Source organism: Carassius gibelio, chromosome A14 (assembly GCF_023724105.1).
Source record: "Carassius gibelio isolate Cgi1373 ecotype wild population from Czech Republic chromosome A14, carGib1.2-hapl.c, whole genome shotgun sequence".
Taxonomy (NCBI): domain Eukaryota; kingdom Metazoa; phylum Chordata; class Actinopteri; order Cypriniformes; family Cyprinidae; genus Carassius; species Carassius gibelio.
In genome coordinates this window covers 6,684,307-6,705,921 of record NC_068384.1, presented here as the reverse complement: position 1 = coordinate 6,705,921, position 21,615 = coordinate 6,684,307, and the positions used below count along the sequence as shown (strand labels likewise).

Sequence of the window (21,615 nt, the reverse complement as noted above, 5' to 3'; positions counted from 1 at the left end):
AGACTACTGAAGAGAAAAAAAGTAGGCTATAACAGCGATCATGAAACGCAGTCATGCAATTCACAGAATGAGCATAAAATAAAGCTTTAATTAAAATGAACGCATCATCGTGAATTATTCAGTCGTGATACAATCGCAACATTAGAGCTCCACTGTGACTCAGGGGTTTTCCCCTTTTTTTTTTTTTTTTTTAATTCAGCATCAACTCTAAAAGCGCTTGACCTACTGTTAGAGTAAATCCTCCAGCCCCTGCACATCTCGGTGTGAAGTGCGTTTGTGTGTCATGTCACGCGCCGTCGAGTCTCACCGATCGCGCGAACTGAACGACGCGCATTGCTCACGCGCTCAGAAACAACACTCATTTCGACAGGATGAAGGAACGAAGGTGTGCTGGAGTCATTCAGTGATGACGGACACGAGGCAACTTCTCTTTCCTGTTAATTCAAATCAATCGCTGAAAGGACAGGACGGTTCAAAAGGCAAAACGTGCAACATTTATTCGGATAAATGCCAAGCGAAGCGCCTCGGTATCATCTAACAGGTCAGTTTAACCTCATTTGCTCGTTACCATACATAATATAGTCGGTGACGTGTGTATCTATTCTCTTAATATTAGTTTTGACTCATTTTTGACACACAGGTATAAAGGAACAGGTTATTGCTCACTGGAATCTGAAACGTGGATTTTATGTTATAAGGACCCCATGCATGATCAGCTCTAATAAAACTCTGGATGATTCAGTCAAAACTGTGTGCAGAGTAGTCAACTGAACTTTGTTTTGATGGATGGAGGACTGATGTTTCTCTGATTGGGATGCCTGTATAACTGGACTCTGGAATGCAGGACAGAGTTTTGTGTAATGAAATATGAATGTTTCACAGACAACGTTACCCGAGGCGTCTCTAAGATGAAGTGTTTGAACACTTTTTAATCGGATGCACAGGATAATGGCAGTGTTGGATTTGAACTTGACGACGGTCATTGACAGCGGATTCATGGAAAGCGACCGCTCCGTGCGGGTTCTGACCGGTTGCTTTCTGTCCGTTCTAATCCTCTCCACTTTGCTCGGGAACACGCTGGTTTGTGCAGCTGTCACAAAGTTTCGCCACCTGCGCTCTAAAGTCACCAACTTTTTTGTCATCTCGCTGGCCGTGTCAGACCTGCTGGTGGCTGTTCTGGTCATGCCCTGGAAGGCTGTGACAGAGGTTGCCGGCTTCTGGCCCTTTGGTGCGTTTTGTGACATTTGGGTGGCTTTCGATATCATGTGCTCCACGGCGTCTATCCTGAACCTGTGTGTTATTAGCGTGGACCGATACTGGGCCATTTCCAGCCCGTTCCGCTATGAGAGGAAGATGACTCCTAGAGTGGCCTTTGTGATGATCAGCGGGGCTTGGACTCTATCCGTGCTCATCTCCTTCATCCCGGTGCAGCTCAAATGGCACAAGGCTCAGCCGATGAGCTTCACGGAGGTCAATGCGTCTCACAGGGCTCTGCTTACGGACAACTGTGACTCCAGCCTCAACCGAACGTACGCCATTTCGTCCTCCCTCATCAGCTTCTACATTCCTGTCGCCATCATGATCGTAACATACACTCAGATTTACCGGATCGCCCAGAAGCAGATCCGACGCATCTCAGCTTTGGAAAGGGCAGCGGAGAGCGCCCAGATCCGGCACGACAGCATGGGCAGCGGAGCCAACATGGATTTGGAGAGCTCCTTCAAACTGTCGTTCAAAAGAGAGACGAAAGTCTTAAAAACGCTGTCTGTTATAATGGGGGTTTTCGTGTGCTGCTGGTTGCCCTTCTTCATCTTGAACTGCATGGTGCCGTTTTGTAAGCGCACATCGAACAGTCTCCCCTGCATCAGTCCAACAACGTTTGATGTTTTTGTCTGGTTCGGATGGGCCAATTCGTCTCTCAACCCCATCATATACGCCTTCAACGCCGACTTTCGCCGAGCTTTTGCCATCCTTTTAGGATGCCAGAGACTCTGTCCGGGAAGCATTAGCATGGAAACACCTAGTCTGAACAAGAACTGAAAAGCAATGTCACACCAATCCTTTGCCAAGCAAAGCAAGGGGGAAATAGATTTGGGATTAAGACTCTGGGAAGAGAGCCCTCCCGCTGTGCTGGAGAGCAGGGGAAGCAGTTGCAACATCCCATAAGCGAAGCTAATCTCTATAAAAAGCTACACTTCCCATAAAGAATGACACAAGTGTGTTCTGTGTGTTCCCAGTGTCTTTTTCAGACAGTCAACTGAATCCACAAGTGACTTGCAGAAGTCAGACGAGCAATGTCTTATTAAAATGAAATGTAGATGTTTCTCTGAATGTTTTGTGGGGGTCTTGTTTATTTTAAAGAGGCTGTACGGTAATAAAATTAAAGCACAGGGCAAATTTACTGCAAATGAGTGGAGAATATATTCATCATTCCATAAATATCTGAAATGAATATCACTAAATGAATTAGCATGCCTGTCATTTCCAATACAATTCAGTGTAATCTGGATCTAATACATCACTGCCTGATAAATATCTAGCTCATCCTCTCCACTCTCATTACATTTCCTCTACGTCTTTCCTTATTCATGAGACTTCACGTTTTTTTTCCAAAACAAGAGGGCAGATGGTCAATCATGAGATGGACGTCCCACTATTGGCATAATGAACATGTATATTGTTCTGTGGTACTTGTTCTCATCAAAGCCTCTGATTCATTATTAAACTGAGAAAGCTAAACACCACGACTAGCAGAACAGATGGCTGTGAAATCAAAATGCAGATGTGGCAGAGCGCTCATTTACGGTCATCAAGTAATAGATACGTTATTGTTGAGATTGTAATTATGTTCTGAAAGCGTATGGGATCCTCAGTCTCGGTGCAAGATAACACTGGATGTGATGCAATGCGTCATGTGATCATGTGGAAAATGAAACGTTTGGAACATCTGCGGCGAACTGAATGTAATTAATTGTGATGCGTCTAATTATGTGGTCAGTTTTATGGTATTTTTGTGGCGGAGATATTTTCGTGCTTTCACAACACATAATTTGGTGCTGTTACTTGTGTTTCAGAGAGTACTGCGTCTGCGTTTATTGTTGTTTAGAGGAAGACACAGATTTAGTGATTTAGCATTACAATGTTGAAGTAGAATTAAATGATATTTAACAACTGGTGAGAAACTACATATGTGACCCTGGAGCAAAAAAGCAGTCAAGCCTCTGGGCTATATTTTTAGCAGTAGCCAAAAATAACATTGTATTGTATTTTCTTTTATGCCAAAAATCATTAGGATATTAAGTATAGATCATGTTCCATGGAGATATTTTGTAAAGTTCATACAGTTAATATACCGAAATTTTTGATTAGTAAAATGCATTGCTAAGAACTTGATTTGGATAACTTTAAAGATGATTTTCTCAATATTTTGATTGTTTTGCACCCTCAGATTCCAGATTTTCGAACAGTTGTATCTCAGCCAAATATTGTCCGATCCTAACAAACCATACATCAGAGGAAAGCTTATTTATCCAACTTTATGACTGGTTTTGTGGGCCAGGGTCACATATGTAAAGCAAACATTAGGATTCATGGTGTTGTTTGTACTTTCTTTGTGTACACCGTGTTTGATAAACAATGCAAAACATGGTCTAGAAAAAACATCTCTGGATTAATAATTCTCCAGCTCTCGAGCTCTTACTCTTCACTTGATGAAACTTGAATAGGAAGCGATAACAGACAGCAGGAACTGGCTCTCAGCCTCTTAAACTTTCATTTGTTACCGTCAAGCTGTCTTGACGCTGTACAAAGCTGGCATAAATAGAGATAATAAGCTCAGAGGAACTGGGGAGTCAAATTGTTTTTGTTTGCCAGCCTCCGTGAATGTGTAAAAGTCAAGCCCTCGCAGCAGGGCCCTCGAAACTGACATCCCCACTCAGCCTCAAATACAACACTCTCATATCAAACACAATGGGAAGCATATTGGATGAGTTATTAAACACTAGACGCTGTGCTTAAGATACAGAAACAGCAGTGCGTGAGTCATCACTGTCATTTGTTTCAGTTGTGTTTGGTCGTTGTCAGCCGACCGGAAACAGAGGGGCCACTGGGTAATTAGTGAAATGAAGAGCATTAGTATTGTAAAGCGCACTCGTGCATACTTAAGAGATGTGAACATACATTCAATTTACCATCCTCATGGAAATAAAGCCACACACACTGGTGTAAAGCTATTAAATCTTTAAATTCTGGAGGTGACCTGAAACCAAAAATGAGGGATCGTTCACGCAAAAATGAAAATTTCAATTGGTGACTTTGTTTCTGCAGTAGAACACAAACACAACATTTTTTTTTTAACCGATGCAGTCTGTCAGTCATATAATGGAAGTTAAAGAGAAAAAAACTATATTTGTAGTAGTATTTAATAATAGTGTGTGGCATTGAGAAACTCACTCGAAGCTATTTACAGACTCGTATATTTACCGGTGTTGTTCAAAGCAAGAGTCAGATTCTTAAAAAGTATTAGTAAAAATAAGATTGGATGCCACTGGTCTAAAAAAGTCTGATGCTCAGTTAACATTATTGAAGTAACCTTATAGTTACAACACCACTAAATGTAAGGCTAAGGCTAACATTGTTTGTAATTTTAAGAAGTGCAGCCATCTGGACACCTAGGCCACACTGAAAAAAAAATGCATGAATGCTACTACATTAGAAAGACATCATCTAAGATATGGTGTCTGGAAATAATGCAAGAATGAAGCTAGACCTTTTTTAAGAACTCACTAATTTTAGCTTTGACATACATCAACTGATGTCACGGTTTGTTTGTAGTCGACGAAGTCAGTTCTCCTCTAGTTTGCACAGGTGTCCTGTCAAGCAGAGTAACCACAGGTGAATCAAGTTAACTACGAACACGATCCACCAACGGTTCACAGCCAGGAAGTGTCCGGATATGTTTTTGAATTCATTTTGATTGTTTCAAACATAACTTTTATGTAAAGTCCGTTTTTGGGGTAATCCCTCTTGCTTTTGTCATCTAATGCCACAACATGCATACATTTTTAAGAGTAACCTAAGTGTCCAAATACATCTGTGGGCACTGTAGTAGCCTTTAGAAATACTGATGACCTCAGAGAGAGAGCGAGAGCGAGAGAGAAAGAGAGAGAGAGAGAGATAGAGAGAGATAGACAGAGAGACAGGAAGAGGCCCCTTAGAGAGAGACTTGCATAAGCAGTCTATTACCACAATTTCCCAGCTATGTCATTTCCGGGCAAAATGGGGGAGAATCATGACTGTGTTTCTCTGCGTGACTGGGGACTGTCATGTAAAGACTGGTGGAAGAAATTGGAGAAATTTGCTACACCCTGCCTATGTCCACATTCTCATCTGAATGATGGAAGCGCAATCAGTCCTTTAGATTAATTCCATCCCCTCTCATTTAAAATGAATAGGATGAATCACAACTGCTACTGTATGTATTACTAGAACTAATGCATTTCTAATGGCTTGCATACAACTGCTGTGACAGATTAATAAGTAAAGGGTCACAACGGTGCTGCAATGCGTCAACAGATCCTCAAAAGATGTCAACGGCTACAATGACTGTTGTGCATACTGATGTGTTAATGCTAGCACACGGCACGAGTGAGTGATGTTTTTGTTTTCGCACAGCTGTTTAACCTGTCACTCAACCGTCACCTTGTTACACGAGAAGCATTGGATTCGTAAGTTGGAAACAGCATTATCCAACCTCATTACCGAGTAAAGATGGGTGGGTGCGGCCTGGTGGGAGCAATAACACATTGTACCGCTAAAATAAATCTCAGCAGCCATCAGTAAACTCTGCATTAATCCACACTAATCCTTGCAGTCCATTCACATGTCAGGGCCAAATGGTGCACCATCCCTGCCTCTGCTCAATCCTTTTTTGGAGTGTCTATTTACACCAAATGCAAATAGCCCGCCTTGTTGGCAGAGAAAATCAACAGTTATCAGCCTCAGAGGTGCATATGATAAAACGTGTGACGTACTTATTTTGATGTGATCGACCCGGTTCCAATTCGCCTTTTGGCAAACTTTTTTCTCTGTTTTCAAATTTCAAATCACATCAGAAAAGCATATATTTTCTAATTATTCAATGGAAATAATTAAAACAATTAAAAAATAAAGTATCGGGTAGGTGTAGGGAGGGCTTTATTGTCCCAGTAAGGTGACCTCCATTTAATAATTTGAATTAAAATTAAAATTTATACTCATGAGTTTATTTATAATGTTCTGCAATACTGAGGTGAAGATAATTGCCACTATTTGCAGTATAGCTAGTATAAATAGCAGAAAATCCTGTTATTTTAACACAGGGTAAATAGAATCTATAGCTATCTGCATTTAGTGTAAATAGCATATCACTAAACAATGCTGCTATTTGCACTTAGTGTAAATATCGTCTATCGCTGAAAAATATGCTATTTTCACTAAGTGTAAATAGCATGTAATATTAGACTTAGTGTAAATATACTTAGTGTAAACAGCATATGTTGCTATTTGCACTTAGTGTTTGCACTTAGTGCAAATAGACAATTCAATTATTTTGTATCTCCAGTGGGAAGATCTGAATCAAATGAATCAAGTCCCGATCTGAATCAAATGAATCAAGTCCCGATCTGAATCAAATGAATCAAGTCCCGATCTGAATCAAATTAATCGCGATACGCGATCTGGTTGAGTTTTAAAAAGCTTCACTGATACTGTGAATCACTTTCTTATTTGATTGATTTGTTGCTTAGAATAACTTAAATAATTAATCGGCCTAATGTTTTTATTAAATTGTGATCAGGTTAATTAGCCTACGGTTTCCGTCGTATCTAAAACCTCTCATGACACACATTATCTGGAACTTGCCTAAAAAAAAAAAAATGGGTTTATGATTTGCTTTGTTAACAGATTACACTAACATTAGGTTACTTTAAAGCTTTACTCTGGAGCATAGACTGTATAAAAAGAGAGTTGGGTCAAGCTCAATCTATGGAGAGATAAAAAGTTTTCAAAATCACTCCCACTCACAAATCACACTCTGCAATAATCTATTATACTTTTAAAAACATTAACCAACCCAAAGAGTTCAGAAGGACTATAGCTTTACAGGAGCAACCATTTTTTACCTGTATAATAAAATTCGGATGTTTAAGTGCTGCGGTGAGATATTTTGCCATCTAGTGGTTAAGAAAGTTAACCAAAGTAAACTCAAAACAAAACAAAACAAACTTTACTGAAAATGCACTTACTCTCAGGCCATCTAAGATTTAGCCAAGTTTGATTCTTTAATTGCTCTGTTATGAATAGAGAACTCATTATTTAGCCTTAACCAGTAGTTTAAGTAATATTGTTTTTCACCTCACAAGATTTGTTACTGTTGGATTGGATTACTTGTGATGTTTTTATCAACTGTTTAGACTCTCATTCTGACGGCACCCATTCACTGCAGAAGAAAAATGCTGATGCAATGCTTCATTTCTCCAAATCTGATGAAGAAACAAGCTCTTCTACATCTTGGATGGCCTGAGGGTGAATACATTTTCAGCATATTTCATTTTGGGGTGAACTTTTCCTCAACCCCACTATGTCTGCTATGATTTTGTGAGTTAGACCAGAAATCTTACATAGCAGTATTTTAACATCCGTTGCTGAACTATGACCTACTTGATCCGGTTTGTGAAAGCAACATGTTAAGTGTGAGAAATGCAGAATGAAGCCAGGCATAATGAACGTAATGTAGATTAGAGTTTGATGGTTTGGCCTTTCCAAAATAAGATTTCACATTGAAGGACGGAGTCAGGGGAAGCTGTGTCATGTTTGAATGGATGCAATGCTAATGCACAACCCTTTAGGCCTGTTTTTGAAGTGTGGCCTGTCCAATCTGACTAATCTCATCACATCACTGCCATTCGTGGACAGATGCCCTCTATCAACAAAACAAGACTAGGATGAGAGACTGAAGGACTTAGGTAGATAAAAGAGAGGGAGAAAATTTGTTTTCTTTGCATTCACCTCAAAACTGGCAACAGGCGTAATTGAAGAGTAGCACCTCAGTGGTGAACGGTGATAATTGGCAGATTGTAAAAGACAACGTTACCTCTGGAGTGGTTTGGATGCCATTCAAAAGCACAGTGCGCAATTAAGCATGACTGAAATTCCTGTTCGCTGCCAACAATTAGACCTCCAACAAGGGCATCCAGCTCTCAAAGGATGCTGCGGTGCTTGCTTCACGTCAGATTTACCTTCGAGAGCTCCTGAAACCCACAGCTGCATGAGTCATGCACAACAAAACACTGATGCACAAGCAACACGCGCTTACAGAGTTAAACAATCCCTGCTGCTTATAAGTGCATTGAGCCTTTCTGTTTCTAACCAAAAGAATAAAGCTGAGACTTTGAGTCTGGCCTTTCCAAAGAAGCACAAACGATTCAGCATTCAACAAAACAGCTTTAAATGAAAGTGCACTGGTGCCCACGTCGAAGTAGAAATTCTAGATTCACAAAGGAAACAGCAAATAGCAGTCTAAATATGGCCCCGTAAAAAAATAAAGCTTGTGTCAAATGGGTTCCTGGGAGCCAGCCGACCCTCTCTGAAAAGGAAGAGTCACATAAACTCAGCCACAGCTGTGAAGGGTTTTTACATCTTAATATTTCATATACAGTGTAATCCAGAAAACAACGAGAGCTTTTAGTCTTTCTCAGTCTTCCCCTTTTTTACTGGTTATTTTAAGCAAGTCTAAAAATCTAAAAGTTGTGCTTTAATTGAAGGTGCCTTTAATACAGTGTAATTATACAGTTAATTACCGAGTTATGATAATTAATGGCTTGTATACTTACTTTAGGGTTAGGAGTAGGGTTTGGTTTCTTGTTAATCACTTGTAATCATGAATAATTGACTGTTATTAGTATAGTAAAGTACGTGTAACAAGGACACTGTGAAATAAAGTGTTATCACCTTTAATTATAAAAAAATATTTTTAGTATTATATATAGTATACAAAAATTATTAATATTTTTAATTTAGTCATATTTTCGGTTTTCGTTTTTGCTTACTTTTTTGTACTTTTGTCATGTGCTTTTGCCATTTTTATTTTAATTAATACATTTTTTTATTTCCGTTTTAGTTTTTAATTTTAATATTCAAATTCTACTTATTTCAGGTGGTATCCACAACACCATTTCTCATTTTCATTTAGGTTCTCATTTAATATTTATATTTTATTTCAGCTTAATTCTGAATAACAAAGATGTTTTTAATAGTTTTGTTAAGAATTATGATTAATGTGCTGGAAAAGTATTGTTGACATACTGAAAATTAAAAATTAAACATTTTATTATAATAATAATAATTATTATTATTGTGATAATCAAATACAGTTTTAATGATGAGTAAAATATGAAACAATAATGAATATGAAATTTTTTTTTTCTTTTTCTTTTTTTGTGGTTTATCGTCAGGTTCCTATTGAGAATCATAATAAAAAGGTGATACTATTTTTTTTTCTTGGTGCAGATGTAAACTTAAACTGCAAAAATCTCACCAAAGCAACTTTATTCCAAAATGATCACTAACCTAAATCTCACAATGTGCTGTTTTCCGCTATTATGTTTGAAAAGCCATTGAGTCTCTGAACTTGTAACACAGATTAGATAGTCATCTAGTCTTCATTCACAACCTTTTAGTTTTTGTTCGACAAACTTAAAAGCACAATCCAATCCCTTGCTCTTTGATAAAAGTGAGTAACGTATCTTCACGTCACATGCACCCTACATACACAAGAGCAACGGCTTCCAGAGGAGAATAAATAAATGAATATAAAACTGAAAACAGCTGCACGAACCTCGCTCAGTTCATGCAAGAGCAAAGCAAACATCTTTATGTTCTCGTTCTTACAGCGTGTAAATGATCAACATGCAGAGGCAGAAACGATCACACGATTCTCTCAATATTCATCAGTCAAAGAGAGACAGTATTTATTGAAAGTCACATCTCCAGCGGTCCTAACACACACACTGAAGCAGATTCTGTGGCGTATAAAATCTCCTCCAGCATTCCCACCGTCATCACAATCAACTCGCTGTACAAACACTCCCTCACAGAGAGGTCAGAACCTTAAAACATGCACAACCCACAGTGTTTGGGAACTTATTTTGTATACATTGATTCTCACGCTAAAACCAGTGTTTTGTTGAACCACGGCAACAGTCTGTGTCATTTTACATAATGACTTGTTACCTGGCAGTGCTGAGGTATCCACAAAACTAAATTCGCCATGCAGTCGTGGTTAAGGATATTTAAAGCTGCTGTATTTTTTTTAGCACTTTTTCATTGCCAGTAAAATATTTATAATAGGCCCAACCTCTAAGCTAAGACCTCTTAACCTTGCACATGGGCGGAAAAAAACTCCACATCCAGCCCACAGATAAAAGTCAGTGAAGTGCAAGCTCTCGTTCAGCCAAACAATGTCCACACCACTGGCATCAGAGGACCATAACTGTGATGGAGAGTCGTGGGGACGGAGATATAACATTCTCAGACAGTAATAGCCATGGGGGGAGAGCTGTGATCCACAAAGAGTTGGATGGGAGGATGTTCCTCTCTCCGTGTGATTGTCTTTGAATCTGACACACTTCAGCCGAAGGCGGTGGTTCTTAACTGGTTTTGCTTCAGGACCCAGGTTTTACATTGGACATTGAGTGATGGTGACCCAACACAGTAACAGAACTGTTTAACAAAAAACTAAGTGAAAAAAAAATGACATTTTACATTTAATAATTATCTTATTGTACACTGGTGTAACGGATTACATCAAATCTGGATTGTTCTTGTGATCAGATTACAGTTAGTTGTTTTCTGGATTGCATGAGTAGATGTGATGAAGGGGTTCCCAAACTTTTGATCTAAAATATTTACTCGAAAGTCCCCCTCTTTAAATCATTTAACTAATCATTTGTATGTTCAGTGTATGTTTGTTTTATATACCAATAATCCTTTTTATATATAAATATGTCAAAAGTTATCCAAAAGTAGTTGGAATGCATTATACAAAATGAATAATCATGATTACATCACTGACTAGAGATTTTCATCATGTAATATGTAATCAGTAACTACAGTTTGTAGGAAATCTACCCAGCGCTGTTGGTTTCTAAATGTGTCTCCTTGACAGTTTCATTCACAAAAACAGCTTAAATACATGTGAACCTGTATTTAATGTACTCTGGCTTTTCTTTTCTTTGTAATAATTTTGTATATGGCATTTGAGAATGTCACGACTATCACGCTTTTTATCTTCTGCCTAATTTGCCTAGTTTTTACTTTGGTCGAAAGACACTGCCTTTGATGTTTTCCCTCTCTTAAAGGCGCAGTAAGAGGTTTCTGAAAAATGATGTTTAAAGTGGAACGGACGGAGCACCAAAACACATTTGTAACCTTGTAGTAAGGGGCGTGTCAACTTGTGATGGGGGCGGTGCCTGTGTTGCATTGCATTTTTGTGAATTTGGGGGCGTAGCTATTTGCGATCTTTTTGGGGCGTTAATTAGAGATCGCTTACAACGCCTTTAAAAGTGAAAGTTAAGCTTATTGACCTTGCAAACTTTTCATAAATATAAGGTAGGCTAGCAGCTAATTACGCTAAGTCAAAGACATAATATTCAGTATTGTTAACGGAGCTGTTTTACAGGTGAATCAGATTTGTTTCATAATTGATTAATTTTGCAGCGTCTACACTGTTAATGAGCCGATTTGAATTAACATTGAATTGACTTGAGCTAAATAATGATACTGTAGCCTTCTGTAGAGCTGCTTATAGCTGTATTGAACTTGTTTTATAGTTGATGAACTTTAGTTATTGATCTGAACCAACACTGAACTGACTTGAGCCGAATTTTGACACTATTGCATTTACAGCAGAATTTGAATTTGTCTCATATTTAAAGACGTTTTCATGATAGATATTTTCCTGTTTATTACTGCGGAGCTGCTTTGAAGCAATCGGTTTTCTACAAAGCATATTTAAATAAAGGTGACTTGATTGTTAAAAAAGAGATTTAGTTAAAAAATGCAGTAAAAACAGTAATAATGTGAAATATTATTGGAATTTAAAATAGTGGTTTTCAGTTTGAATACATTTTAAAATGTAATTTATTCCTGTGATCAAAGCTGTTTTTTCAGCATCATTACTTCCGTGTCAAATGATCCTTCAGAGATCATTGTAATATGATGATTTGTTGCCCAAAAACAATTGTACTGCTTGATATTTTGGGGGTTTTCACAATTTTTGATGCAAGTAAGTTAAAAAGAACCGAATTTGTGTCCAATAGAAATCTTTTGATTTCATTTAATGCATCCTTTCTGAATAAAAGTATTATTTTAATTTAATCAAAAATCAATACCAAGCTTTTTAAAAGCAGAGTAGATACACAATACAAAGCATTTTGCTTACACTAAATAACAAATGTTTCAAACAAAGTATAAACAGTAAGTAATATGCTATTTGTACTGAAGGTAAGAGCAATGATCTTCACCAACAAGGATAATTATTCGCATAATAAAGTGTAAACAAACACTGCCCTTAATATTTCCATTAGCATCATTTTTTCCTGCAGTCTTCAATCCTATCAGAATACACCTACGACCCATTTTTGACTAAAAATAACTGGCATAAAGGATATAAAATTATCATCTTCAGTTTGTGTTAGTAGTATTTAATGATTGCATTTGTGTCATAATGAGCTCAAAATGCAAATAAAGCCAAGCATCGGCTGCACCATGCATAACTAGAGAGAGAGATCTTTCAGACAGCCTCATTTCACTGTCGTTAAGAGGATGAATAAAGTGATTGTTTCAAGATACACACCTGCTCAAGGGTTTTGAAGCGAGATAAAGGGATTTCCCATAATAATGGTTTCATTTCATCCTCTGGAGTCACTGTGTTCGCAGACTCTTTTTCTGATCTGCTATATGGATTTCCATCATGCAAATAGATCTTCCTTCATTTAAATGTGACATTCAGTTTCACTGGGACGAACTGAACCGTGTGTTTTTGCTTCATTGATGTAAACACAAAATCACATGCATTACCCGTTTCTTGGTAAAGCATGCTTTTCCTCACTGAATCATTCTACCTGATTCTCTCAGCCAGACTCTTGTTTTGAGTAAGCATGTTTCTCGAAAGCCTAGTGAAGAGGAAAACACAAAGTCTGAAGTGTGTTTCTCTCAGACTGGTTTTGCTGCATGCTCTGGTGAGCAGAGAGATGACTGAGCCACTGGTCATGTTGGCAGGTGTGTGGAGCTCGACACAGCGGCAGCGACTCACGTCTTTTCCTCCCCATCAGAGCCATTGTGCTCATTGTCAATCACTTGTGCACTGCTTTGAGCAATTACCACAGTTTACTCCATCCTGGACACACCTCATATATTTTGTGTAAACACTGCCAAAAAATTATTTGTTCCAAAGAAGGAAGTCGGAATTGTGTGTAAAAAAAAAAAAGAAAAAAAAAAAGACAAGCACAGGAGATTTGTTCATGGATGCAACCTTGAGCAAGTAAAAATACTGCACAAAAATATACTCAAGTGGTACTATGTCTTTCCATTTATATTATTTTTTTCTTGTGAAAAGTATCACTAAAATGTATTATGCACTGTTAAGTCAAGTGGTACAATCATTTTATAAAAATAAAAATAAATATACTAATAAAATATATAGTAGATTTTATTATAATATCTAAAGCATTTTTAATTTTTATTGTAAACTTAAAAATAAATGTATTTTATAGAGATGCTATTTTTTTTTTTGGTGGGGTAGGTGTTATAAATAGACTGACTCGTGCTTATTTTCTCAAAGAAATTGCTACACCTAGTGGTCATTGCGTTAAAACACCAATACTTTGCAACAATCAGAAATATGTCATCCTGTGCATTTGGCTTGGCATATACAAATATAATTTGTCACATGGCTCCCAGGACTGAGTCAGTTAGATAATGAACTACATCTGTACAGCAGCGTATAGGAAGCCAGTAATGTTTTGTTTTAATATGCTTTATCAGTATTTATTCACGCATTATTAACTTCTGTCATTAGCCGAGTTGTGGTTTGTAGTCTACAAAAGGAACTCTTTTAAGAGCATATGGGAAATGCCTTTTCTGCAGATGTGAATAAATTATTAAAAGTATCTAGCGTAGACTTCCCAAGTTCATTTGATTTATCTTTAATAATAAATTAAAGCATTTTAATTACATTGTAGCATAACTGAACATCATTGAGCAAATAAAGACACAGCACAAGATCTGTGTGTGTGTGATATAAAATATCCCTGGGGTGTCTTTCCAGTCATATTTCTGTTTTACTACCATTATTTATTTTGTGAAACATAAAAATCCATTTGTTTACAAGTCAAGCGCTACAAACAAGACATGCAAAAAATAAATAAAAGATTTTCCATTTGGTAACATTACTTTTAAAGCATTTATTATTAATCTTAGTTCTTGTTCATTTTAACATTAACCAATACATTATTAATATCAAAAGTTGCATCTGCTAATATTATTATTTTATTTGCTGAAGTAACAGTTGTAGTTTTATTAATCAATGTTAACAAAGATTAATAAATAATGAAACAAATGTATTGCTTAATGCATTAACCGACTTTAACGAACACAACCTTGATGTAAAATGTTAAAAAGTAGAAATAATACTTAGCTGTAAGGTCAGTGGGAGGTTATTAGTTTTTTTTTTCCTCACAGGCTCAGTGTTTAATAGTCTGAAGTGCTACATTTGCATGAATAGAAATCCAAATAAAAAACACCTCTGTCGACCTCCCCGATCGTCTAGTCAGTAAGGATCAAAGCTTTCCACTCAGTGGCACGAACAGTCAGAAAAACTTGGCGTGAAGATCTTCTGAGCTTCAAACAAGAAAGAGTGAAACTGCCCTCTCGGGCCGAAAGTCAAGAGATCTCTTATCAGAAACAGTCAGAAAGATGTGTTATCAAACTAATGTTGCAGCTTGTTTTAAAAACAAAGAAGCAGAAATGGACGGTGAAATGACTGCTAATTGCAACATGGTCGTTCAGTAACGAGAAACACTCAGTCGGTGCCAGACAACGCCACAGTTAAGTGAGCAAAAGAAGGTGAAGCTAATCATGTAATGCTTTATCACCGAGCTCTCAGCATACACCATTTCACACCGGTGGAGTTAAACCTGGAGGGTAAGGACAATTAATAAAGGGTCTGGTTGATGTAGAGCTCGGCATTCACCATCAGTTAAAGCTCAAAGTCGGATCACAATACAAAGACCAGACGGAGAAGACCTATCTGATGTGATTCAGAGAAAACATGCTAAGACACGGAAAATAAGCAGTTGTGTTCACTTCATCAGGGAGGCTGTTATATAGGGCTATTCTAGATGCCCCGTGCATGTATATGTAATTACACCAGCTGAAGATTATAGATGATTTCATGGAAAGTCAGCTGGGCAACAAAGCTGTCATAAATCACATGCAACACTGAGTTCCTTAAGATTGTTTTAGAACAGCATCAGGTCGACACATTCCTCCATTGCAGCACACTGAGAGATTTACGGACTGAAATACTTACGCTGTGTTTAACTGCGTCATGTAATGACAGTGTTTAATTAACTTTCCTGGGACCACCGGCATGAAAAGAGCTGCACGGGTCAGCCGACATTTCCAGATTATGAGCATGAACGCTTAAAAGCCTCTTTTCAGCAGCTCAATTTAAAAAGCATTAGCGATGCTGCGGATTCTTTCTCCAACGTTTCCCTAAAACACCCACACACCTCACAAATCTGAGCAAAAACGCTTTAATCTTAATAGTTTTTCCACTAAAATTTCCAATTAAGAACAAACCAACAGCCTGCATTGCAGGTCTTAGTGTAACGCTAAATCAGCAAATTCTGTAACTAAAATGTAAAATGTAAATACACAGTTTAAAATATGGGTAACACTTTATTTTAAAGACCAATTCTCACTATTAACTATCATGCATGTTACTAGCATGTTGGCTGTTTTACAAAGCACATTACTGCCTTATTCTGCATGATCATATTTGAGATCCCTCACTCCATAAACTTAAACTAATTTGCTAACTATTAATAAGCTGCAAATTATACGTTACTGAGTTTGTAGTTAATAGTTAATGGTCAGAACTGGTCCTAGTCCTAATAAACTACATATACACAGAACACATTTTTTATATGGATTTGTCAATAATTTGTGTGATAAAATAATTTTATACTTTACATTTGTCACGAATTTGTCACGAAGTGTGATTTAAAATCACACTAAGATCAATATATTAATGCAAAATATTGGGTTATATAATATCATAAAATGCTTTGGAAGTTAGAGAAGAATTTAAAAAAATTAAAAAACCTTCAAATCTATATTTAATTGGTTCTTGGTGACTTCCAAAGTAGATTACACTCTTAAAAATTAAGATTTGTAATTAGAATCTTTTGTTGTATGAAGAACTTTTAACATCCATTTAATTTTTCCATGTGTTGACAACTAATTTTCAGGGGAACAAAACAAATATTTTATATATGTTGATTTAGATTGGTTCGTAAAATAATATAACATAATATAATATTAAAATATATATAACTATTTTTAAATACAGCATTGAATTGATGAACACTTACACATTTATTAACAATTAGGGCCTACAATTTAAGTTTTTTTTTTACACATTCTGAACAATTATAGTTTTAACCAGTGTATTAGCAATTAGTTAGTAAAATATCTGTAAAAATAGGGCACAATCTACTATGTGAATGAATTATTTGTTTTGTTTTTTTTACCTGCAATCTTTATTCATTGTATTTTGTGTTTTTGCGTTACAGGGTTACAATGCATAATGGAAATTACTAGTACCCTTTTCTAGATATTTTTCTTAGTGTACTGATCAACAATTGCAGGTGCAAGCTACTAACAAGGAATATAATTAATTAATGATTAAATTATTATTAAATTGAGCGTTTGCGAATAGCAGCTAAGTTAATTCATGTGATGTGTTTAACGTTATGCATCTTTGGTTTACTCATTTTGTGTCATTTAGATAGCTTCTTATCGTTCGAGTCACTTTATCAAAAGTTGCAAAAATCATTGATTTTTGAGCGTGTAATGCTGCATTCAAAAATGAAGATGAAAAACTAAAATGTAAGTAATCCTAAGCATATATAAAATTGTACAACTCCCTATCAAAAACATAATAAATGTCAATATGTCCAGCAGATGAAGCAGGAGTGTTTGCATGAGTTGGATCCTCTAGATTGGCTCCACAGAGAAGCCGTCTTTGGAGAGAGGACACACGCTGTAACCCACCGGTGTGGAGTATATTCCTACAGGTGCAAAGGGCATCATGTGTCTGCTGAAGGGGAAGGACTGTCCGCACAAGAGAGCTGCTGTCTGGGTCTGCGTACAGAGTGGAAACGGGAGACTGAGGCCGGGGTGTAAGAGGGGTTTGCTGGTCATTTTGAGCCTCTCCAGCTCTGCCTCCTGCAGCCGCTTGGCCTTCGCTCTTCGGTTCTGGAACCAGATCTTCACCTGGGTCTCGGTCAGGCTGAGAGAGGTGGAGAATTCGGCACGTTCTGCGATAGACAGGTATTGCTTCTGACGAAACTTCCTCTCCAGGGCCAAGAGCTGAGCGGTGGTGAAAGGGGTTCGGGGTTTACGGTTCGTCTTGTGCTTTCGGAGAGTGCATGTCGCGGGACTCTGTGCTCCTGTACAGACAGTTCATAAAATAGTCTGTGAACGAGTAATAAACAGCTCGGGCAGACGACTCATTTGTTTTAACATTGGACAAACTCATAAAGTAGCCTAGGATACACACATCAGGTCATATCTGCTGTATTCTGTCTAAATACTCAGACCTTTTCATTATGCATGTACATTTTGATTTAGTTTCTTTTTCATTCTTTCATCATTTGGTTTAAGATTGAGCTATCTAGCTAGATTTTTTTTGTTTGTTTCACTTTAATGGCAAAGTTATTAGTCAGTTATTGAATGCCTTTTTATTAAAATGTTATTTTCATATCAGCCTGATAAAATGCTAATTTGAAAGAAAAATCACATTGACATCAGCTGATAGCCTTAGAAAAGTTAGTTCTGAGGAAGTCTACAAATGCCACGTTGTTTAATATCGAATATAATCTCATTCAGACATTGTAACTTTATTATTAAGTGTCCGAGTAGAAGTCACTTACGTGGTGAGGATCTGGGTTTATTGATCCAGGAAGAGTCCTCTCTGACAGATTCACAGCGTTTGGGGAAATCCACCGACTCTGAATAGATCAGTGATCGATCGTCCGGGTTTATTAAGCATGCCATCGGAATCGGTTCTCGTGAAGATGATCCACTCCGTCCTTTCTTCGAAATGAGGGCTTCGACGCTGAACGGGAGACTTTGCGTCCGGACTGAACGCTCCGGCGGAGATGACCGTGAACCCTGATCATCATCTTCTTCATCGGAAGACGTTTTGCTTTTATAATTAGCGGAAATCATTCCGGGGGGAAATAACTATAGCTATATTCCACATGGAAACCTGAGAGAGAGAGCCTTCAGACGCGCGCGCTCTCCGATGCTTAACTTTTAGGCTACAATAACTCTACAAAAGTTGCAAGACTATCCAAAGTTTGCACCAATCATCGTTCACTCAGAGGCTGCGTCTCAAATCCTAGAGAGCCGCCTACTTAGACAACTTTCTGTTCATCCTGAGAGACTGAATGAGTGATTGCTTCATCAGGAGATCTGCAGAGCCCTTAAATGATAGTCTTCACGGATAAAGAAGTTATATTTAGAGCATAATGTGGTGTTTATAGTGGGGAAATATATAAGCTAAAATTAGGCTTGAAGTTTTTCGTCAAATTGCTCTCACATCAGTAATTAGTTCTTTTTAAGATGCACGATATAGCTAAAATATAGCCACTTCTTGTTTACAATAACCATTTTACAATGATTTTATAGACTGAGAGCCAACAAAGTTGGCTAAAACATCTAGAAAAATATATACAGCAATGTATCAAACCCTAAACACAGCAACAGCAAAATCTGATAACATTTGTGACATACATTTGGAGGGGAATAAAGGTTTCAGGCTAGTGTGTAAATTACAGTAATTATATTGTTGTTGCTATTAACACCTTGTAATTAGGCTCCTGGAATCCGGTTCTTTTTTACCAGGATTTAACCGTAATACGGGAAAATTGCTAGCTTCTCAAGGTGTATGGCGCCCACTCATATAACTCGAGTCTGTCAATTTATAGGCTATGAACTCACAAGTAATACGCCATGAAATGCACCGAAACTAAAACATAAGTAAACATAATCTTAACTGATGGGAAAATGAAAAATGAAATGTGCATTTAATGTTACGACCTTTGCACAATTCAGGCTTCTTGGTGATATTTATCCAAGAAATCTTCACAAATGCAATGCAAAACCAACTTAACATGCAACTCCCTTCTTCCCACTGCAGGATTTGCATTGCACTGTGGTAATTATTTGATTCCTAGAGAATGCAGAAGTACAAGTCAGTCCTGTCAAAACTAACACTTATGTGTCTCCACCAAGTCTGGGCTCCTGCGCCATTATTACAGCTCTCCAGAGGAGTCATACTCTGTAATCGTGACAGGTTTAATTCTGTGGCAAAGGCCTCAGCTTATGGCTTCATTAAGCTTTATGAATCACTGTGTTCGCATCACTTGCGTTCTATACTTAAACGCTTTGGGAATCACTTTAGCATTCACCTTTACATATTCCTCTCTGTAATAGCAGTGATTAGGGTGCACTCCTGAGGTTAAAAATCAGGGTAATTTGTGTTCCTTTTTGGCATCTTTAAAGTCGTTTAGATTGTTAAACAACAGAATTAAGTTGAAGAAAATATGTCAGTGAGAACAGAGCATTGTGCTCATTAGTGGAGAAAGAGAAAATGTCAGGAAGTTCTCTCCTGCCAATACTGTCACATAATATACTCTATATACAGGGTCAACACTGGAGGGAGGCTTTAACAGATAATCTTTGACAAGGATTTGGATGCGGTGTCCTGTGGCGCTGTAAGCCAGATTGTTATAGAGTATGAGCCAAAAGGATTGATTGGTACAGAATTGCTACAGGGAGCATGGGAAGGCATTGCAAAAACCTGTTCAGATATTGGATTACTGTAATTTGATTAAACTGGAGAACCTAACTGTGTAAAAAAAACTTTATGAAAAACATGCATTCAATAAGATTTGACTTAACCAGCATTGCTTTGTGTTTTTAAAGCAATGCACACACAATTTTTGGTTTTAATTACTTTTGTATGCAAACATAATATGAACTAAAAAGCATGACACAAACTATACAACTGGCATGCCAAATAAATCACACAAGTTTAAACGTCTTGGACTTACGACATGCTTTATAGTGTATTTTAAAATTTTGATTGCTTTTGAGGGTTACTGAGCAAATGATATAACAGAAGCAAAACCATGTTGTTTCAGTCTGAGAATGGGAAAATGAAAACTAACAAAGCTCTGTATTATTTAAGAGAATTCAAAGGATAATGTACCATACTAGAACAACTTTACTGCCATCATTTCTATCCTTTGTTGCTTCGGCTTGTAATTCAACATGGACATGACACTGGGCCAATATCACAGAGATCTTAATGTTAAAGGAAGTTCTGAATAATGCTTGGTTTTATAAACAATAGATTTTATAAATGAGACATAAACATTAACATAATCCTGTTAGTTGTACTAGTTAAACTATTTAATGATCATTTTGTACCAGACAACTGCTTTGGAACATAATTTGCATGTTAGCAGATTTGTTTTTATTAAACCACCCCAAGGCAAAGTGGAAAAAGTCAAGAAGTCAGGAGTTACAATTACATTATTAAATCAGAAATTCTGTAAATATAAAAAATTAAAGATTTCAATTTGGACCTCATAATAATTTCACCCTTCAGTGCCGTTAAACAGTTCGTTTCTCTTCATTAAGCTACGCTGAAATGTAAGCAGACCATTATGCACAATTCGTGTCCCTGGAGGCGAAGTATTTGATGAAGCAGACCGCCCCACTTTTAGGGTTGAACTGCACTACGGGAACATTCAGTTCATAAGTGTAGCACAATATCAAACTTGACCCCGTTTTCAGATTATGTGAAAATACACCAGATGAGGCTCTTCACATGCATGGCTAGCAAGAATGACGTTCAGCACAATTGCACTTGGAAAGTGTTTGTTTGATCGCTTTTTCCAATAGACCCCATGCGATGAAACATGCAGTGCCAGTCAAGAAGGAAGCCACTATACTGTGACTGAACTTGGAAGTGCTGTTGACTGTGTAGTTCACATACTAAATGAAACATGCACAGTGAGCCTAATGTTTCTGGACGGCCTGTCTGTGTCCCTCTGGGCTATATGCATCCAGCTTCTTATTACACCGCCATCAGCGCTTGCACATTGTAAAGTGCTTGAAGGCTTCTTCCTGACACTGTTTTATTTCCTCACAGCAACATGCAATTATACCTGTGCACTGGCAGTTAAGATGACAAAACCATTTCTGGGAAAAGTAATG

The 21,615-nt window shown here is 37.4% G+C and overlaps 3 protein-coding genes across 4 annotated transcripts in view; 1 reads left to right on the top strand and 2 right to left on the bottom strand.

Annotated features, from left to right (window-relative positions):
• Positions 1-21,615, bottom strand: part of il4 (interleukin 4) — a 66,776-nt gene that overhangs the window by 42,302 nt on the left and 2,859 nt on the right. Inside the window, exon 1 of one of the 2 annotated variants that reach the window (XM_052614920.1) lies at positions 227-353. The exons of the other annotated variant lie outside the window; for it this stretch is intronic. The gene's annotated coding sequence lies outside the window, so the exon portion shown is untranslated. Of the gene's footprint in view, positions 1-226; positions 354-21,615 lie in introns of those variants that run through there. 2 annotated transcript variants of the gene reach the window in all.
• On the top strand, positions 241-2,408 carry drd1a (dopamine receptor D1a). Its single transcript, XM_052614916.1, has 2 exons — positions 241-541; positions 641-2,408. The coding sequence occupies exon 2, from the start codon at positions 937-939 to the stop codon at positions 2,038-2,040; it is 1,104 nt and encodes a 367-aa protein (XP_052470876.1). The 5' UTR covers positions 241-541; positions 641-936; the 3' UTR covers positions 2,041-2,408.
• Positions 16,680-18,669, bottom strand: LOC128027362 (homeobox protein MSH-A-like). Its single transcript, XM_052614918.1, has 2 exons — positions 18,258-18,669; positions 16,680-17,774 (listed from the first exon to the last, which is right to left on the bottom strand). The coding sequence occupies exons 1-2, from the start codon at positions 18,553-18,555 to the stop codon at positions 17,320-17,322; spliced, it is 753 nt and encodes a 250-aa protein (XP_052470878.1). The 5' UTR covers positions 18,556-18,669; the 3' UTR covers positions 16,680-17,319.